The 18,642-nt window shown below is 50.6% G+C and overlaps 1 protein-coding gene and 1 long non-coding RNA gene across 5 annotated transcripts in view; both read right to left on the reverse strand.

Annotated features, from left to right (window-relative positions):
- Positions 1 to 5,067, reverse strand: part of MNT (MAX network transcriptional repressor) — a 45,337-nt gene extending 40,270 nt beyond the window's left edge. Inside the window, exon 1 of one of the 2 annotated variants that reach the window (XM_064468261.1) lies at positions 4,675 to 5,067. In XM_064468261.1, coding sequence (XP_064324331.1) covers positions 4,675 to 4,747 — 73 coding nt within the window. In that variant the 5' untranslated portion in view covers positions 4,748 to 5,067. The remainder of the gene's footprint in view (positions 1 to 4,674) is intronic. The other variant, XM_064468260.1, reaches the window with a different exon arrangement.
- Positions 5,068 to 5,711: 644 nt separating this feature from the next.
- LOC135316145 (uncharacterized) overlaps positions 5,712 to 18,642 on the reverse strand; it is a 54,121-nt gene continuing 41,190 nt past the window's right edge. For 2 of the 3 annotated variants that reach the window (XR_010375583.1, XR_010375582.1), the window contains exons 4-7: positions 16,013 to 16,079; positions 11,772 to 11,845; positions 9,697 to 10,030; positions 7,767 to 8,850 (exon numbers count right to left, since the gene is read on the reverse strand). This is a non-coding gene — a long non-coding RNA (uncharacterized LOC135316145). Of the gene's footprint in view, positions 6,062 to 6,802; positions 8,851 to 9,696; positions 10,031 to 11,771; positions 11,846 to 16,012; positions 16,080 to 18,642 lie in introns of those variants that run through there. The other variant, XR_010375581.1, reaches the window with a different exon arrangement.

The raw sequence follows: 18,642 nt of genomic DNA on the forward strand, positions 1-18,642 counted from the left end.
ACCACCAGCAAAAGGATCTCACTTTGCAGGTTTGTGCATGTGTAAACACACGCATTTACGTGCATGTCAGCCGCTTGTTTACAGAAAAAAGGGCTATCCGCAGCAACATTACGAACCATGAAAGCGCAGATGTGGACAAGACAAGACAGCTTCAAAACCCCGACTCCCAAAACAATCAGAAACGCTGAAGTATGCGGCCAACATGGTGCATGTCCAGGGTGTGTCTGTCACTGTTTGTGTTCCCATGTGTTAGTATTATAATGAGAAATGCATAACATCAACCATCCCCTCACCTCCCCCAAATCTGTTGGGTTTTTCCCTATAAATTAATGAGATTCAAACAAAACTATTACTAATTACTAACACTATCACCATTTACATAACATCTGTCATCATGTAGAACGGGTCTGCTGAGCGTATAAACAGGAGTACAGATGACAAGCCAAACCACTGAAGTTTCATTTTCGCTACACCTCTCTGCGTATCTACATAAATCCACCATAAGCACTTGTAAGAACCTATTTCAGAGTCATCCAAGCCCAGCTCAAAGGATGCAACGAAACCAAGCACACTCACAGGATCAAACTGGGATGTGCAATGAGCTCACAAGCAAAAGAGCCTCCAAAACCCATTGGTTTAAGTCAGTAAATAGCAGAAATGTTTATACTGTGGAAGTGTCATCAAGAGCGAGGATTCTATTGATGCAGAAATCATTAGATGTATCTGGGTAGTTGTCTAATTAATCAGCATACAATTCCCTCTAACTTTGTCTGTTACTTGCACTTCATTTGCTCCCAGTTCACTTGGGAGATAACAACCAACCGCTCGTGCTGCGTCCTTCAAACTCCAGCAAGTGTTTTAGCAAAGTCTGAACCCGGCTTTAAAAACAAGCAGCACAACTCAAGGATCCCCAAAGCACTGAAGTATTTTTCACCCCCAAGGTCTCAATCACGACTGTGCTACACTCTGTCAAGCCGTTACTCTTATGGGTACCTCTCAAGCTTATGTATTTAGACTCTGCTTTTTTTCAGTGATTTGAAATGATGTTCTCTGAAATATTAATACATGTAATATGTAATATTCAACAGGCTTTTGGGTAAACATCTTGTAAACACAGTTTGAATCATACTGTAGGCAGTGCAAGGTGCACCTCGGGAGACGCAAGAGGTGACACCGCTGTGTACAGGCTGACGGCAGGGCAGGCTCCGCAGTAAAAGCCGCCTGGGCTTCCCTGCGGTGCGTCAGAGTGGCCGTGGCAGGGCTTCACCCCAGCCTCACCAGGCAAACCCAAAGAGCGCTGCAAACAGCTCCCCAAAGCAATAAATGGCCCTCAGAGGCTGAAAGCACGGAACAAGACTTGCTTTGGTTATAAATTAAGAAAAGCAAAGCCTACACGGTTTAATTTTCTGCTGGTGGAAGGAGCAGGAAAAGCCTCACGCAAACCTGTTGGAAAACAAAACAGACCAGAGCAAAGGCATCGGTACGGCCGGGAAATAGGATGTTCTGCGGCACTCGCGTCAGGTTTGAAAGCATTTGGACACCATGTGTGTGCTCGTGGAAACCAGCACCTCGATGAATACAGCAGGGCCTGACTCCAAAGTCGAGTGCTGCTTTATTGGCAGACCCGCGAAATGTGGGACGCGCTGCGCGAGGCAGCACGTGGTGCCCGGGGACACCACCACCCTGCCTGCGCCCCTGGCCTTCTCCTGGCGCTTCAGGGGTCTCCGGTGTCGCACGGGGCACCGTGCACTGTGTGGAAGGAGAGGGTGGATGCTGGGGTAGGTGTTGGGGCCGGTGCTGGGATAAGTGTTGATCTCACAGCTTTGCAGACACCACTTTCCTCCACGAAGGATGTGATTTCACTTCAGGTTAGCCCACGGAGCGAGCTTTCCCAGCAGCAGCACCCTGCATTACTCCCCAAAGCTTGAGATTATTCAAGCTGTACCCCAATAACTACCAACCACAAAAAGAAGTACAAAGCAGTGACAAGAGCTGCCAGCCTGACCTCCCCGAAAGTCCAAGGAGATTGTGAAGATCCAACTGCTTTCAGGGAATCCTTCTGCACCTCCTCGTTTCAGAAAGCCCTCCTTCTCGGTTACGGACCGCGCACAGAGGCAGTCCTCCAACACCTCTGTCCAGCTGGGAAGCGGCCACGGTACTCTCCATGCAGGCAGAGCGAGCAGCTACGCCACACTCACGTGCAAGCACCGCAGCGCTCCACGTCTCTGGGAATCCCCGCGAAGGGGACCAGCCGTACCTCAACCCTCCTCCCTCCCAAAGCCATTCTGCTCTCGCTTTCTCCAAAACCTTTCTGGTTTTACCTTCCATCAGTTTCCTTCCTCATAAAGACAGGATGGTGAACATCTGGCTGAATGGAAGATATTTTCTTCCTCTACTCCCAGGTTTGAAAAAGCAACAGCCTAAGCATTTACGGTATTTTGCCATCTGGTTGGCAGGAGAGCCTGGACACCAGCTGGGCAGACCCACAAGGAATGACCACAGATCACGCTCACCATCGTGTTAGCAGGGACTCCCGAGCAGGTTCCCGCCCTGCTCCCCTGCCTGAGGCCGAGTACTCTGCAGCACCGCTGTCAGCTTGTGGCCCCACAGCCTTACAGCAGTTTTATTTTAGATTTTCTAACGTTGTTCCCAAATTGGCTTGACTTTAAGGCCAGACTGGACCCCCAGAGTTACGCAGTGTAACTGTGGGTGGAATGCAGACCGTAAAGCTTCTCTGAACACACATCTGAAGAGGGAGGAGAGGAAGCAGGTGAGGGAAGGAAGCCAATCTAGAATGCTTTATTGTTGCTAAACAGACTTTCCCAGCTATTTCTCTGCTTGTGCTCTCCCCTGACATCTTCCTGTTACCCAAACTTCAAGCGACAGGCTCTTCTCTCTCACGCCACACATCTTCCTGGTGCTCACGGCTTCCCTGAAATAGCCACATTTGCACTGACGACGTTGCTCCACCAGCCAGTTCAGCCCTGACCCGTCTCTTGCAGCAGGAACGGTAACTGTGTGTATCACAGCAGAGCACGAGGCACCCGGTCACAACCGAGGGAGTGCTGCGCTGGGTGCTGTGCAGCTCACCCGGGCAGCTCGAGCATCTCCGCACATCCTCGTGTGCTGCTCCTTGTAACTAGAAAGCCCGCCCAATTTCTTTTTTTTTTTTTTTTTTTTTTTTTTTTTGCTGCATTGCCTTGCCCACGCCCTGCGTAGAGATAAATTCTGCCTTCAGAGGTTACCCAGCACGATGCAGCTAGGTCACCTCTGCCCCTCCTGCCTTGCAGTCGACACTTGTATCCCATGTATCCCAGATCCTCACTTGTTGCATCAGTTTACAGAATATTCTCATAACGCGGGGCAGCTGGATAATAATTAAAATTTTTTCCAGCAGCAGGAGACGTAATAAACAACCCTGCTTAATATCACTTCTCCGATGTTTAACCTCTGCTGTACCCAGAGCACGCTCACCATCTGTGAGCCACAGGGCTGCGAATGTTAACGGCCACCGAGCGCAGCTGAGGAGAAAGGCGACGGGATTGTCGCAGGCTGAACACAGGCGCAGGGAGCTCTGACACCCCGCTGGGGGCCACAGGGACCGCTCCCGCCCCGGCTGGGGTGCCAGTGCCAGGCGAGGAAGAAAGAGGACCACCACAGTCCTTAAACCCACGGTTTTGTTCCTAATTCAGGAAGCCTCTTGCCCCTGCACGTCTCCAAGCTGTCTTGCTCCATAACATCTACTATCTCCTGCATGACTCATCACTGAAACAATGGGTTTGCAGCTACAGCCCGGCAGTGACACACAAAGAGCTGCTCCCTCCCGCCCCCGCCGCAGGTACACGCTCCTGTCACTGAGCTAATGCCGCATCACGGCTCCGCCGCCCCTTGCCGCACGCAGCGCGGAACGGAACGAACCGCTCCGACAGCGGCGTTTGCAGGGATCGATCTTCAAAAGCCACCCGCTGTCTGCGGCACCGCCGCGCCGCCACCCGCTCCCCGCCGCCGCGGGAGCCCCGGGCAGGGCGGCAGGGAGCGGGGCGGGGCAGCGCCGCGGGGCTCCCCCGGGCCCGGCGCCCCCCGGGGCGGGCGGGGATCCCGCAGCCCCGCGCCGGGCACGGCCCGCGGAGCGCAGGGAGGGGCGGGGCGGGGCTGCGGGGCGGGGCTGCGAGACGGGGCGGGGCACCGGGGCGGGGCGGACACGGCTCCCCGCGCGCGCGGGGCGGGGGCAGGACCGCGCGCACGTGGTGGCGGGCGGCGCCTGACGCGTCACGCGGCCCCGCCCCGCCCCCGCCCCGCGGGGACACGCAGCGCGCGGCGGCGCGCCCGCGGGAGGGGAGGGGAGGGGCGGGAGCGGCCGGCGCCCCCCGGGAACCGGGGACCGGGGCACCGGAGGCCGCCCCGCCCGCAGGGAGCCCCGGCCGGTGCGGTGCCGCGCTCCCCTTCCCCCCCGCCCCCTGTCACTTCCCCGCACGGCGGCACTCGCCCGCCGCGGGCTTCCCCCGCCGCCCCCGGCGGCTGCGCCTCGCACCGGCACCGCCGCCCCCCCCCCTTCCCCCCGGAAGTGTCGCCGCCACCCCCGTCCCGCCGCCGCCGCCTCCCCACCCCCGTGGTGCCGCCCGGGCCGGCGGCGCGCTGTCAGGCGGCGGCCCCGGCGCGGCCCCGGCCCCTTACCACGTGCGGTTTGCTGCTGCTGCGCCTGCCACTCCAGGAACCGCGCCGCCTCCAGCAGCGTCTCGATGCTCATGGCGCGGACCCCGGCCGCCGCCGCCGCCGCCTCCCCGGTCGCGCGGGCCCGGCCGCAGGCGCCGCGCCGCCCCGCGGCTCGCCCCGACGGCAGCAGCGCTGGCGACAAGATGGCGGGCGGCAACAGAAACACAACAGGCGGGCGCTGGCGCGGCCCCGCTACTACGCGGCGGGCGGCGGCAAGACGCGGCGCGGAGCTGCCGGAGACCGTTTGGACGGGGCGGGGCGGGACGGGACGGGGAGGCCGGCCCGGCCCGCCGTGAGGCGGGGGCGGCCCGACGGTCCCGCCGGCCGCGCGGAGCCGCCGCCAACGCCGGTTCGCCCCGGGGCGGGCGCTGGACGCGGGGGGGGCGCCGGGCGCGGTGGGGGCCGGGCCGGGCCGGCGGCGCAGCGCTCCGGCCGCCGGGTTTTCCGGGCCACCCTCCCCCCGCAGTGCGCTCGCGGCCCATTACAATATGTCACCGCAGCGCGGGCCAATGGGCGCGGAGGACAACAAGGCATGGAGCACCTCCACATGGGCGCCCCGCGCCGCCGCCGCGCGTCTTAAAGGGGCCGCGCCGCGCCCCACCCGCCGCCTCCCCCACGCGGGCCGCAGACCTGCCGGATGCGCGGCGCTCCCCGGCCAAGCGGCGGGCCCTGACCCGGAACCGCCGGCCCCGCATACTCCCGCCTGGCCGCACCCCGCTCCCGGGCGGCGGCCAGGCGTCCCGGGAAGCAGCGGTTCACCGAAATTGGCTTTTCTAAGTAAGTTCCCGCCGGGCGCGCAGCCCCGGGAGCAGCGCCGGGGAGCCGAGTCACGCAAAGCTGCGGCGAGTAGGCGTCCCGCCACCGCCCGCCCCGCCACGGCTGGCCGCGGGCTCGGGGCCGTGCGGCGGGGGGGGGGTGCGGTGGGTGTCGGAGCCAGCGCGGAGCAGGCGTGGACGCCCACGTGCACCGGAGGCGTGGGTGGCGTGTCTGCCTTGCCTTCCCCACCTCCGGCGGATGGGTGTCCCCGAATACCCTCAAATCAATAAAATAAAATAATTTTTTTAAAATGCACATCCTCTGTGGAGTCGGCTAGCCAGTGGGAAATCTGTCCTCCACCTGCTGCGGCTGCCATAAAGAAAAGCTCTCATCACCAACAGTTTTTCTCGCAGCAGATCTTTTTCCAAGTTCTGTCCACTGCGCCGTTTTAGCAGAACTTTCTCTGAGCTGTGCTTGGTCACAGGCTCTGTGGGTGCCCACGACAAAGGGCTCTGGCGTGTCTGCTTCCCCTGCCCCACGCCTGCTGGGGCGGACGCCTGGAAAGGAAAAGCCAAGCCAAGCCAAGCCCTTTCTGTTGAGCAAAAGCAAAGAAAAAGAGAGCCTTCTGAAAAGCGTCTACAGAAAGTCATCACGTGTAGTGGCTGGTCTCTTGGAAGTACCTCGCAGTGCAGCAGAAAGTGCTGCCTACAGTTAACATTAGCTAACGTTTTCCTTTGTAATGCCCTTTTTTCAGTAGCTTGCAAAACTAAAATTGAACTTCAGTCATCCACACTGAAATTTTCCATGCTAAGTATCTGCCTCTGATTAACTTTTTTTGGGGGGCTGGGAAAAGATACTGAAGTAAAGTAAAAAGATACTGATTAGAAAAAGTACCACTTCTTGTGGAAGGAATGGGATTGAAAAAACCAAGATTTTCAAGCGAGAACTTTCTATTTTAAAAAACTATGGAATTTACAGACCAAAGACTGAGGAATGGCCATTGAAGGTGGCAAAACCAAGCTCTCGTGAGCTGGGCCGTACTGGTTTGTGGCGCTTTGGCACTGGCTTCCGGAGGTGCACCCCTTCCACACCGCCTGGACCAGCCGGACGGGACGTTGTCCTCCTCGCTCAACGTGTGGCTGAAGGCCTCACTCATGACACGCTCATCAGATCTTTCTCTGCAGATGGAAGTAGTCACTTCCTCCTGGGCTTTGCCATGAACCCACCTCTGGGTTATCTGAATACCTCACAGCATTAATGAGTGTATTGTCACCACTCAGAGTGGAAGATGTAGGTAACGACGGTCTGTGAAAACCAGGCTGAAGTAACTCACCTGGTACCATCAGGCAGTTGTAGCTAACGGAGGGATGTGCTTCACTTTTCAAGGAACTTTTCAGCTGCTTTTCAATCATCCATCCTCCTGCTAACCGCCTTAACCCACTGCTCACAGCTGCTGCAATAAATGAAAGAGTTTTAACAACATGAATGCCCTTCGTCATCCAGCCGGTCCAGGCCGTGTGCTGCGCTCCGCAGGAGGCCTGTATAAAAATAGTATAAGCAAGTCATACAATGTATATATGCTTAAGGAGCTCAGTAAAAGCCACTCCAGGGCAAACTTAATCTGACATTTCCTAAGTCCTTCCCTTTGCAACCTGGACGTATTTTGCACACGTTGTGTACATTTGTGTGTGTTCCTTCCTTGCAAACCAAAGCTGAAGAACACCAGCAGAGCTTTGGGTAGGACAGCTTGCAACCCATACCGGTTTTGCTGTGCGTGTTACAGGTCTATCAGATTTCAGATGTTAGACTGGTCACAGACGTGGCGCTTCAAAAAGCAGGGCATTCAGACACAAAGATAACAACAACAAAAAGGTGACAGACTGCCTCTGAGAGGAAGCAGGGATGAAACGCACAGCTGAGACAAACATTTGTTGCAGTCTAAGTTAATGGTCTGGGCTGCAGCTTTGTAGGCGTTTAAGTGCAGTAGACCACAGATTCTTTCTCCAGCCACCTCTTGCTTGTCTTTCACACTGTGAGTAATCCTACAAACCACACAGGTTTACAGAGTGTTCTTGTAGATGGCCCCAGTTTTAAGAAGGAATTGCTATTCTGCGATCAAACTTGCTTTAAAAACAATACCTCTTAACCACAGAACTTGTGCCATGGCGGAGAGCCACAATACCCACCTGTGGCTTTACAGCACAGTTGAGAGACCCGCCGCTGGCCCTGCACTCCTGCAAGTGCTCCTAGCTCTCAGTTTTTAGCAGGTGAGATAAAAGAACAAGACAACAAAAATGAATTGTTAGAGAAACTTATTGAAAATACAACAGCCAGTGATCTAAAGGAGTATACTTGTCAGAACACAGCTTTTAAAAGCAACACTATCAGATACATTTTAATACTTTAGTCCTGTGCAGGGTTAACCGCTTTAGTAGGAGGCAGAGCTTTCCTTCTGTCCATCTAGTAACATCTCTTGCAACACTTTAATCTCCAAGGAGAGTTGTTCTGAAACCTTGAGCTCTGTGGGCTCTCAATTGCTAAGCTACCTCATGACTTTGGCAGCTGAAAGTATAAATCAGTGCCATTAAACATTCATATGAGAGTGAAGTTTCCTGATTAAATTCATTTATTGTGAGTTTTTGGACCCAACTGATGCAGCAGCTTGGGAACACATCCAAACTCCACCAACTGTGTATTCATCTACCTCTGGAGGATTATACTAAGAAAGGTTTTCGCTGAATCATTTGACCCTGTTACTAGGGACAGCAACAAACCAGAATACTTAAATTATTTGGATTGACTCTGTGAATGCTTAGGGAGAGTTTTTAAAACTTTGCATATGTGCTAGAAGTACAATGAGGTCCAATGTCTACCCTGTTACACCCCACACTTGTGAAGAGCAGATGCTGGGCTGCCTGTACAGCCCAGCCCAACACAGACGGCGGGGCCTGAGGACACCAAGAAGCAGAGCGGTTGGGTCTGAAGCCAGGTCCATCCTTCCCTTCAGGCTGCCCGGCCTCGTGGACTCTGCTCTGGGTTTACGCCACTCTTGCTTATCTGGGCTGTTCGTTGTCACAGCCCACGGGCAGGAATCGCTTGCAGGCTGCAGCAGCCTTCCCAGGGAGAGAGGGCTCCTGCTGCGCAGCTGGTGGCACTGCTGCGTCCTCAGGGGCGCCTCTGGGGCACTTCTGCGGCAGGGACGGGACGGGACGGCTCTTCAGTTTCCGTCTGTGGTTCTGAAACTTTCAGTCAAATCCTTTGACTAATGTGGTGGGGTTTTTTTTTGATCTTCTCCAAAGATTAGATGTAATTTACAACATGAGAATTTAAGGTTTTTGCTTCCTTTACAAGCATACGTGGTTCAGAGGTGGGTCTTTTTACCTGCTTTGAGGGAATGCAGAGGAGATTTTAACTTCTTATCTGTTTATTATTTCCTGTTTAGTCAGTCCTATAGATAATATTGGATGATTGTGAGATGGTGCAGATATTAATCTCTACTACATTCTGGCTGTAGTAAGTTTAAAGTCAATGGAGCTGAGCATGAATGAAGTTGCTCCCAGACACTATGAGTGGTGAATTTGGGTAGTATCTTAAACATGAAACTGGGTTGTAAAAAAAATGTGTAAGCATTTTGAATACCACAACAAATGCAAAGTCTTACTGTACTGAGTAAAATGCATTTCTTTATTTTCACGGTTATTGATGGCATTATATAAAGTTTGAATGGGTTTAGATTTATTTAGATATAATTGTGATTGTGATATTCATATATTGATAGTGCAGGGAAAGCAAGCAGTGGCTACAGGTCCCATTGTCTTTCCTTATATCCACCCTTCCCCTCTCCCCAAAAAAAGAGAAGATGTCAAAGGAGATGAAAAATTGCCATTTTGAGGATGACACTATCTTACAATATCCCCTGTACCACCAATGCCACGAGGATCACCTAATATCCTAAACATAATATTCCATACTAGGAATATGATGGATATTTAAAAAAAACCCAACAACTTCAGCTGTGCAGATTTGGAAGAATAACTGCAATACTGCTGAGGACTTGACAATCTCCTTCCTGTTATTCTGCTTATTTCCTTTCCGCCTATGCAGCAAACAGCTTCTCCTTACACAAAACCATCCTCAGAATTTTTGCATCACATGGCCGTCAGTAAGTTTAGCTTTCTGGCAATATTCGTCACTAAGACTTTCCCCCTCAGTTCAGAAATTACTCACATTCATTTCCTGGCGGGAGGTGCCTGGAGCAGGAGGTGGTTTGAGGCTTGCGAGGAGCAGCTGTTGGGTGTTTATGCTGTTGGCACGAGGATGTTCTTTAAAACTTGTGCTACAGCCCTGGAGAAACCACGTCGCCTGCACGTTGCAGCTGGGGAGCAGCCTGGTCTCCACATCTCTGTCCAACGCTCTCACCCCTGGCCCTGGCTGCTCATCTGCCGGTTGTGGGCAACCCACTGTGTAGCAGCGTCCGGTGCACACGCACCACTTGCCTCTTTTCTGGCTTTTTTTTCTTATCAGGAGGGCATTTCTATGAAATATCACTTTCTAGTTGTATCTGTAGGTAGAAAAAATAACGCCTAAATGTGAGGTTTTTACTAGCAAGGTAGAAAGTTATATCCCAGCCAGAATTATTTGTATTTAATTTGAAATATAGTTGGTTTTAGAGCACCTTGGGTAATGTAAGCTCATTAAACATCTCTTAGAAACCCAGCTAAATTACTTTCTAAAGTTAAATAATTTTCACTATTCATACTATTTATCAACATTCAAATAAAAATTGGATGAGCAACTTGGGTAATTGATTTTGTGCTACACTCTCACATGCACTTGCATCACGTTGGATCATTGGGGCAGTACTAGACAAAGCGATGCGGCTTTTCCTAGATCATACAAAACTCCTCCTAGCCAGGGAATGAGCCCCTGCAAGCCAGTGGCCACGCAGGGACTGAGCTCTGTGTTCTGCGCCCCAGATACTAAACTCTTATCACCCATCTCCCTGGCTTGGGCACCATGACTTGGCTTCCAGTGCACGTGAATTCTGCTCTTCCCTTACTCCAAATAAGCAGCTTTTCACTTCAGGCCTCTGAATAATCCTTCTGGAGTTGGTGGGAATACTTGACTGCTTAAAGTTTTATCGCCTACTTAAATATTTTGTTGCTCAGGGCCTAAATTATGACTGAACATAAATTATTAGATCAGTGTTTATTCTCCTTTTTCAGGCTTCATACTGAATAAGAAATTACACCAACAGTACTCACACAAGAGCAGGAGTTTATCTCAATATTTTAATTTTGAAATTGTGCTGGTTTTGGCTGGGATAGAGTTAATTTTCTCCATAGTAGCTAGCGTGGGGCTCTGTTTTGGGTTTGTGCTGGAAACAGTGTCGATAACCCAGAGATGTTTTAGTTCCTGCTGAGCAGGGCTTGCACAGAGCCAAGGCCTTTTCTGCCCCTCACCCCACCCTGGCAGCGAGGGGCTGGGGGGGCACAAGGAGCTGGGAGGGGACGCGGCCGGGACAGCTGACCCCAGCTGACCCCAGGGATGCCCCACACCGTATGGCGTCATGCTCAGCACATAGAGCTGGGGGAAGAGAAAGGAAGGGGGGGACGTTTGGAGTGATGGCATTTGCCTTCCCAAGTCACCGTTGTGCATGGTGGAGCCCTGCTTTCCTGGGGATGGCTGAGCACCTCCTGCCCGTGGGAGGGAATTAATTCCTTGGTTTGCTTTGCTGTGTGCATGGCTTTTGCTTTACCTGCTAAACTGCCTTTATCTCAACCCATGAGTTTTCTCAGTTTGACTCTTCCAATTCTCTCCCCCATCGCACCAGGGAGAGTGAGTGAGCAGCTGTGCAGGACTGAGTTGCTGGCTGTGGTTAAGCCACGACAAAACTCAAGTATTGAATGCAGACGAACCCACAAGGGTGAAAATAATTAGTGCTTTTTCCTGACTGAACTATTCTGACTTTCTCTATAATCCTTTTTTTAATGGTTTTAATGATGAATAAATTCTTATTGTAAATATTTAATCATGAAGAGTTGTTAAGCAGGACTTATATGATGAATGAGTCTCACACAGATCTGCCGATATGGCTGAAAACTTGCCCGTTCCCCCCTGCAGCAGCGCCTGACATCCACCCTTAGGCAGCGCCGGGATGTGCCGACACCAGATTCACAAGGTCTCGGGCACTCTCCAGATTCCTCTTTGTTTTACCCAGTAATGTCCATACTGGTCCAGTAACTTTGGCATGGCATAAGTACAACTTGTGTTATGCTAAGGTGTATTTTTAAAAAAAATACCTAGTTGTCATCTGGAAATATCATGAGCTGGAGAAGTCAGCAGTTCCACTTGTCCCAATAGAATTCACACCCACCTGTAAAAAGCAGTGCTTAGTTTTTCCTTTGAAGAAGCCTGAATTCAGCTTCCAGCCGCTCGGCCCTCTTACAACTTTCTCTGCTTGCTTAAGGAACTGATCAGTTCCTTGTGTTTCCTCCCAGAAAACTACTTGTATATTGTAATGCAGTTGTCTTTCAATGTTTTGGGTAAGCCAGACAGACTGAGTTTTAAGTTTCTGACTGTAAGGTATATTAATATTAACCCCGCAGAATCATTAAAGGTAGCTTTCCTTCACTCTCCATTTTTCAATCACTCTTGTGGACACCAAAGCTCTGTATGACGTATTAGTATCAATCACACCAATACAATACATATTAGTAAAATCTCTATTATTGCCAAACAAGCCTCAGCTACTCAGGCAACCATCTGTAGGGCCTGCAGGGCGTGACAGTGCCAGCACCATTACTGTGCATTTCTTCCTGGCTACATCCTCCCTAACACCATAATATTTCTACAATGTATGGCATGCGTTGCTACAGAAGTGTGTAAGAGAGACTGGTTCAGATAAATGGAACCAAAAAGTCATTCTGGCATTCAGAAATACTTGTTGGGCTCAATGTTCACACTCAGTGCTGGCTTTTTGAGGCGCACTGCTAAATCCTGTAGTCTTTACTTGTGCAATCTGAGCATTTTTTCAGCTCTGGATTTCAATTTCCGATGTGGACTGTGCTAAAGCACAAGACAGTCAGTACTAGGTTTGCAGATTTCTAAGCAGGTAAAAACCTGACCTGCTGTTTTCAACAGAATAAGGAAATGCCATGTAGCAGCAACAGACCGCAACCAGCTGCAGGAAGTGGTTCTGGAATTGTTGATAACTTCTGGGGAGGAAAAGGTCCATTCAAAGTCCATAGACTACATGCTAAGGTCTCCTGGGCTTGGAGAGCCACAGCTGACTAAGAAATGCACACTAAACATATCTTCCCAATTTGCTGCAACCTATTGTCTGTGATAAAATACGTACTCAGAATCATAGAATTTCATCTACGAAATACACAGAGAAATCCAAGTATTCCCTGCTGAGAACTGGACTTGCCTCTGCATTGCTTTGAGTCACCTCTTGACTGTGTTAAAATTGTGCCAAATAAAAGAATTATGGAGAAGACAGCTGCAGAGCGATCCTGACACACCAAACCCAACCGTGCTCTCCTGACCCAAGTGCAGGACCTGGCACTTGGCCTTGTTAAACCTCATACAATTGACCTTGGCCCATTGATTCAGCCTGTCCAGATCACAGAATGACAGAATCACAGAATGGCAGGGGTTGGAAGGGACCTCCGGAGATCATGTCGTCCAACCTCCCTGCTTGAGCAGGTACACCTCGAGCAGGGTGCACAGGACTGCATGCAGGTGGGTTTTTAATATTTCCAGGGAAGGAGACTGCACAGCCTCCCTGGGCAGCCTGTGCCACTGCTCTGGCACCCTCAAAGTGAAGAATTTTTTCCTCATATTCATGTGGAACTTCCTGTGTTCCAGCTTGTGCCCATTGGGCACCACTGAAAAGAATCTGGCCTCTGCAGAGATCCCTTTGCAGACTCTTCCTACCCTCGAGCAGATCAACACTCCTGCCCAATTTGGTGTCACCTGCAAACTTACTGAGGGTACACTCAATCCCCTCATCCAGATCATTGATAAAGACACTAAACAGAACTGGCCCCGACACTGAGCGCTGGGGAATCCCGCTCGTGACCAGCTGCCAACGGGATTTAGCTCTGTTCACCACAACTCTCTGGGCTCGGCCATCCAGCCAGATTTTTACCCAGCAAAGAGTACCCCCGTCCAAGCCATGAGCCTCCAGATTCTCTAGCAGGATGCTGTGGGAGACAGTGCCAAAAGTTTGATGCTGTTGGCAAAAGTTTGACAGTTGACAGTTTGGGTTGGGAGAGACCTTTGAAGGTCAGCTTGTCCAACCCCTCCCGTATACCTGCCCAAACTCCCTGGTGCAAAAAGTGCTCCGTGGCAAGACTGCAAAGACGGGCAGCTTGACGGTGCTCCACAGAGCGTGGTGACCTGGGGGAGCGCTGGGGAACGGCGGGGGAGCACTGGGGAGCCCCGGGGGCGCCCGGGCGGAGTTTCGGAGGGATCTCCTTCTTCAGCCTTGGTTCCCGAGCCGGTGACTCGGGGCCTTTCCCCGCGGAGGCGCCGGCAGTGCGCGGGAGCCGCCGGCAGATGGACCCACGCTGCCGCATCATCCCGCCACAGCCGCCCCCGCCCGAGCGGCCGCCCCCGCCCGCGGGCGATCGCGGACCTGGCGGGTACCCCTCCAAACGGTGGGAGCGCCGCCAGCACTCACTCCCAGCAGCAGCATAACCTGGCATGCTCAACCCCCACGGGTTTGCCTTTGCGGAGCTTTCTAAAAACACGCATTATCAAACTTGTAGCCTAGCTAGTAGGCAATAATGAGCTTCAAAATCTAACGATAAACAGCAATGAGTATAATATAATAAAGGTGTTCTATCATTTTCTGTTTCAGAGCCATCATAACGTCAGCACCATTGTATGCTAATATTATTCCAATTCTGCAAGCATTTCCAGACTGATCATGATACTGTATTACCCTTCTGCAGCAATACAGGGGGACCGGTTTCTATCTGAGACTGCCAAATTCCTATATAGCGTCTGAGACATCTATATACATCACATTGGTCCTTGTCTTTAATGCAAAACCACTAAAAGCTATTCAAGTCAGTGACCAAAATAAAAACAAACTGACCACAGGAGAACATGCTGGTGAAACAGCCAAGTAAGAAATGAGGATGCGAGAGTTTGGGTGAGTGAACCTTATCTGCTCGGGCAACAGGGAGAGTTGTGTAGGGTAAGCCAGGTCTTGATGTACTGAGTGAGGAGGTATCAGTATGCAGAGAGCCAGTGCTGCCGTCGGAGGGGACGCCCTGTGTTTTCCCCACATAACAAAGAGGCTGACCCCTGCTGTAGGTCCTTCCCTGCAGAGCCGTGGCCGTTGCCTTGGCCGTGCAATCCCTACCTGGGGAGTGATCTCTGTCTCCGTGTTTATAAAGCCAAGGGTAAGCAGGCGTGATCGGGGCAGGATGCAAAGCGCCATAAGCAGCCATCTATTTCCAGCACCGAATAATCACTGTCAATAACCCCACTATAAATGTCAGCCTCAGACATGGTGTCAATAACTTATTGTGTAAGGATAATGCACCGTCTTGGTAAAGGCCAGCATAAAGACCAGTTTGCTAGCCGGCATTGTGTGATTACAATTACTGAGGGGTTTTCATATATAGGGTCAATCATTTGATGGATGGAAGCTGGTGTATTTATGTGAGATTATTACAGTGCTGCTGAATAGCAGTGCTTGGACTTGTTCAGAGCAGCGTTTCTCAGGCATCAGGCCCCTCTCTGGGGAGGCTGTGACCTCTGAGGGACGCAGAAACTGGTCTAGAGAAAATGGGAGGAAAAATACTTGCTGCTCCCTCCAAGTTCACTTAAATTGAAGACTCAGCAAAAGAACACTTAATAAATGTTTCTTGCTTTTGATGATTTAACCAAAGCTGACCCAGCACAGAAGGGTAATCAACACATTCTGCCCTGTTTGATACACTCAGTAAAGATGTAGAATATTAAAAATAAAATTAGGTTGTTAGAAAAACTACATACTTATCATCAATGTCGTACATGATAAACTCATACAGGAGTGTATTACGGTCCTCAGAGACAAAATCTCCGCACAATGACAGTGCAAACACCCAGTTAAATAACTTATGTTTCAGCATGCTATTTTATTTAAAAATGTATTCTACAATATACATGTGTGAAAATAGAATTTTTTGAATGGCACCAGCCAATTCAATTTGACAAAAGTTCTGAAAAAGGATTTTATTTAGATTTATGATCAACATCTGCATGGTTCATAAAAGTACAATTTTCCCTTTCTATGTGTATGTACTCATGCTTGCCTTGAACATTTCTATATTGTGATATATGGCCTTATTAAAATGGAATGATAGCAAAAGCAGGTTTTAAGGAACAGCATCTCTAAAAATCATGCTTTGTGATTGCAGTAGGATGACACTATCAGACACTGTAAAATAAAACCTCAATAACATAACATAATTTTAGAAAAGACCCCCCCCTTTTTTAAAGCAGACACTAAAAAGTAAGACAGTTCAAAGTTTGCCTGTACCTTAAAACAGTCGTTGTCCGGATCTGTTCTGAGAAGGGCCAGAGCAATCAAACTGCCACAATCTAGTCTAGAAGGCAATGTGCACATAAATTATTCAGCATTCTAAAATCTAAAAATCAATGCTTTACACTGCATAATCCAGCTTAACGTAACAAGCAGAAAACCAATTTATGAGCAATTTTAGATTAGGTTTTCCCATGAAACATCACGAACTGCAACTGCAACACGGAGCAAGAGGAACGAGCCTTCACCTCCCCTATGTCATGCACATATACCATTTTGTAGGATATGTGCTGGCATACACTGTGACTCTCAGTGCTGGCTACATCCTAACCCTCCTCCCCCTTGCAGTATAATTAATAAGGAGCTCTACATAAAATGCTGACATAAGTCTTTTAAAACGTTCTTACTCGCTGAAGTAGTAGTACTGTTGCTGCTTGAGCCCTCACACACCTCATGTCATTTCTAAATCTTAGTGGAGTGAATCACAAAAAGGGAGAAGTGGTATACCGTGTCTGCAAACTCCAACCTGTACAGTTTACTGACAGCGGCATCGCTGCAATCAATGTGAATAGTAGCAATACATAAACAGACAATAATAGCAAATTCATCTGTATTCCCTCCAGTGCCAAGCATACTGTCAGAGCTTAAATAATACTCTGGCTTATGATGTACCTTTCACCCCAGGATCTCAAAGCACTTTGCAGTGTGTGGGGATAGATTTTTATTCTGCTGGAGTAAATAGAGTGGAGAAAGATTAACTGATTGACCAAGGTCATGCTGCGTTAACATTTTATTTCTGCTCTACCATTTAACTGGATAGCTGCTGTGACCTTGTAAAGCTAGAAGGCGGCTGCATTTTAAAGCTAACAATGTAAAGATAATCCCCCTTAAAGTGTACCAGATGTCTGTGATTAGGCAAAACAAAAAGCTTCAGAAGAATTGCTAGTCCTGTGAGTGTTCACAGTGTTCTCCTGGGTGTAATAGCTGGAATTTTCAGCAGACCCTGAGAGGAGTAGATGCAAAGCTCCCCCTCTGTTTCAAGGAAAGATGGTTACTCAGCACCCCTGGGCTCTGCTGAAACCTATGATAGTTTCCAAATTAGAAAAACTGGAGTGATCAGGTGAGATGATGGTGGGAATGCCAGTCCGCTCCCATGGAAGTTTTGATCGAGGAAGCTCAAGAAGCCACCACAAAGCCATGAATCAAATATTTTAGCAACAGACACTGGTCTGCATGGGGGAAGCTTTTTGGGGTATAGCTGTTAAAGCCAGGCTGATGATCTAATATGTCAATAAAAGACAAAATGGACTAGTAGATAAAAAAAAAGAAGGTTTATCACCACAAAGGTACTTAGGAACAAATGTGTTCTGCACTGCCAGACCCTGGCCTCTGAACATGTGTCCACTCCTTCCACTGAGCCGTGCCCTCACCAGCTCTGATTCCCCTTTACGACACCAGCATGGCAGATGGCCTCTCTCAGCAGCGTCTCCTTCAGGCCTCTCTGTTCATTTTGTCCCATCAGCGCTCGTGGTTGCACCTGGGGTGCGTGCTCTGGTCCCCCTGTGGCACAGGCGCAGCAGCCTGTGCCTTCCCCGAGACGGGTGGACTGCAGCGTGCCGGGAGCCACCGCGCTCCCTCCTGCACAGCCCGGCTCTGTTGCCAGAGCCAGCCCAATGCATCCCAGTGTGTTGGCTAGGCTGACATCCTCTTGTAAAGCAGATAACTTATTGCCAATGATTTTTTAAGGGGATGAGGGTGTTGTAAGGTTTGTCTGCCTTTTCTTGTGGCCCTAAACTGATTCTGCAAAGCCATGGCAGCCTCAAACACTGACCAGAGGAACTCAGATGAGAGCGATGGGCTGCAGAAAAGGAGCCACTTGACTTGGCAGGGAAAGAAAACAATCTTTTTTCTCTGCGCGGCTCCCCCAGAAGTGAGTCAGTAGGCCTGACGAACAGAAACACAAGTTGCCATAGAAACTCGCATGCCTTCCACCAGGAGGAGAAGAAAATGTAGGCCAATATTTCTGCTTAGCTGGCTCTTGTTCTCGCTGCGCTCCGCAGCCTGCCTGCATCCCAGGGCTGTGTGAGCAACTTGCATTTATTTTGCCCCCAACTGAGAAACGCCCTTGCCCCCGCCGCCTCGGGAAGTTGCAGCTTTGTGCGTGCACACATGCGTGCGCACAGCCGCACATGGACACACGCAGGGACAGGGACACACATGTCAGCTGAGCCAGCACTAAGGCTGTTGCTGGGTGACTATGAATGAGGAGCCCTGCTGCCTGCGGCAGGCACAACGTGGGCAGGGGCTGGGGAGTGCCCCCTGCACAGGCAGCACAAACCCTCCCCAGACAGCATCCTTTCATGGCATTCACACTGCGAGCGTGGCAGGGAGGACTGAAAAAGGAGTAAAAGTAATAGGTTTCAAATGAAATGTTTGTGCTGGATTATTCCAGCCACCTTTGATTTAAATAAACTCCTTTCCTCCGTACTGTAGGTTTCTCATCTGTAAAATAAGCGTGAGCCCTCAGCAGGGTGGAAACATGCACGGGTCATTAAAGTATGTAAAGCCCTCTGCGATGCTCCGAGGGGAGGGGTTATATGACGTGTACGAACACAGATGCACGCCTG

This window comes from Phalacrocorax carbo, chromosome 17 (assembly GCF_963921805.1).
Source record: "Phalacrocorax carbo chromosome 17, bPhaCar2.1, whole genome shotgun sequence".
Classification (NCBI taxonomy): Eukaryota; Metazoa; Chordata; class Aves; order Suliformes; family Phalacrocoracidae; genus Phalacrocorax; species Phalacrocorax carbo.